Source organism: Carcharhinus amblyrhynchos, chromosome 11, assembly GCF_965287045.1.
Source record: "Carcharhinus amblyrhynchos chromosome 11, sCarAmb.v2.hapA, whole genome shotgun sequence".
Lineage (NCBI taxonomy): Eukaryota > Metazoa > Chordata > Chondrichthyes > Carcharhiniformes > Carcharhinidae > Carcharhinus > Carcharhinus amblyrhynchos.
This window is the reverse complement of record NC_137334.1, coordinates 51,168,046-51,170,082: the sequence shown is the minus strand read 5'-3', so window position 1 is coordinate 51,170,082 and position 2,037 is coordinate 51,168,046. Positions and strand designations below refer to the sequence as shown.

At 43.4% G+C, this 2,037-nt stretch overlaps 1 protein-coding gene across 1 annotated transcript; it reads left to right on the top strand.

The window, feature by feature from the left end:
• The first annotated feature begins 309 nt into the window (after positions 1-309).
• LOC145349709 (protein reprimo A-like) lies at positions 310-1,721 on the top strand. Its single transcript, XM_080198242.1, has one exon. The coding sequence runs from the start codon at positions 579-581 to the stop codon at positions 957-959; it is 381 nt and encodes a 126-aa protein (XP_080054368.1). The 5' UTR covers positions 310-578; the 3' UTR covers positions 960-1,721.
• Positions 1,722-2,037: the final 316 nt, after the last annotated feature.

Here is a 2,037-nt window from a genome sequence, read left to right as displayed (position 1 = left end):
AGTCTTAATTAGGGATAATAATTGTATTTACATTTCCTTCTCCTTTTAATAACCGCCGCCTCGGTTATAAAGATAAACTGAAAGGATTTTTTTTAAAGGTACAATATTATTTCGTAACAACTTCAGTATTTCTTCACTTGTTTATTGCAATTGGAATGACACAGCTGGATGATTTCACATATTAAAAAAAAGTTCCCGCTATCCTCCCTCGAATGAAAGACAATTAGTAAAAAGCCTTAAAATAAGCATGAGTGATTTCATACTGCTGTCTCTGTGACTTGTCCCTATCAGCCGCCAGCCCCACCGCCTTCTCCAGCTCCAGCAGACCTCTGTGCCCGGGATAGGGGTGTGCTTGCTTTTTTGGGCGGATTGACACGCTCCTCTCCCAAGAATGGTTTCATCCATCCAGACAGGTATAATTATCAGAGCGGAGCAAACACAGCCTTTCCACTTGGGATGAGCGCACAGGAGAAGGACAGCTCAACTGGGCGAATGAAAGGGGAGGAGAAGTGTTCGCTGAGCTGACGGGGGAAGAGGGAGATTGCAACTTGCAGACACTGGGACTAGAACATTGCTGAATGCGCTGGCTGAAGCCACCTGTTCCACCACAACTTGGGGCTCCGTACCAAGCAGTAGCTGCAATGAATTCGACGCTAGTGAATCAGACTGTGTACTTTAACCGCACCGGTTTGGAGTCCATACTCCGATGCTGTAACGATAACAACTCCTCGGTGGTGACGGACGATGGTTTCGTGCTGACCGCTCCGGACGAGAGAAACCTTTATATCATGAGGGTGGTGCAGATCGCTGTGATGTGTGTCTTATCTCTCACTGTCGTCTTTGGGATCTTTTTCCTCGGCTGCAATTTGCTCATCAAATCCGAGGGCATGGTGAACTTTTTGGTAAAGGACAGGAGACCTTCCAAGGAGGTGGAAGCGGTCGTTGTTGGTCCCTATTAGCAGCGAGTACCAAAAGTCGTGGCAACGATTGCTGAGAACGGGGTTTGCCATCAACTCCACAAAGAACAAAAGAGTGTAAAAAAAATTAACTGGGAGATAGGAATACTGGTCCGAATACTTACCCCGCATCAATCCCAGAGAAATGAAGGGACCTTTGTGCAAATCAGTATTTTTAGATATGGAATGAGGATATTGGGATTGTTTTCTGATCTGTTGTCTGGTTCACACTGGACTTGGGGCGGCGATGTCTTAGATATTGGCTAATTTTAAACCCTGTCTAAAGCGATTTGCCAATTCCTTTCCGTGGCCAAAGCAGCTCATTTAAAGAATGTATAGGAATCATTGCACAAGTCAAAACAGGAGCCGATCAAAACTTGCGACATGGAACGACTCCCCTACCCCCGCCCCCAGCTGCTCGGTTGTAAATGTAACTGTTTGATCGCTCCCTCCGATTTATTTTCTGAAATATTTATCCTCATTTGAAATCCGTTGTACACTTTTGGACGTCCGTCGCTTACAATGTTTCTACAAAACATTACAGTAGTTTCCTTCCCCCCCCCCCCCTTTGCGGAAGCGTGCGGATGTCGAACTGTATTTTTAATGTTATTTGTATAAAATGCATTTTAATACAAAACTTCTATTTAAGAACGGCAGATTGTCATTACAGTCACTGAGCCTTTAACATTGATTACCGCACGGGTACCGAACGTGTTATGACAAATTAGTTCTGTTTTGTATTCCAAAATATTATTAAAATATACACATTTGTTCTTTAATATTCATGAGAGATATGCATTCACTTCGTCTTTTCATTGAATCTGACAGTGCAGAGGTGCTAATCTCCCGGTGATCGAGTAACCAAGTGAAAGTTTTTTTTCAACTCGAATAAACTGCCCTTGAAGCCGCGTTAGAGATGGAGTAATCTAAATCTTCACTCAGTTACTCAGAATTTCTTGACCAAAATAAAAGTAAATTACTGAGGGTGCTGGAATCTGAAACCAAAAGAGAAAATGCTGGAAAATCTCAGCAGGTCTGGCAACATCTGTATGGAGAGAAAAGAGCTGACGTTTCGAGTCCA

Excerpts from the sequence above, each read along its gene's own strand:
- LOC145349709 (XM_080198242.1), top strand. The coding sequence starts at position 579 with ATGCGCTGGCTGAAGCCACCTGTTCCACCACAACTTGGGGCTCCGTAC.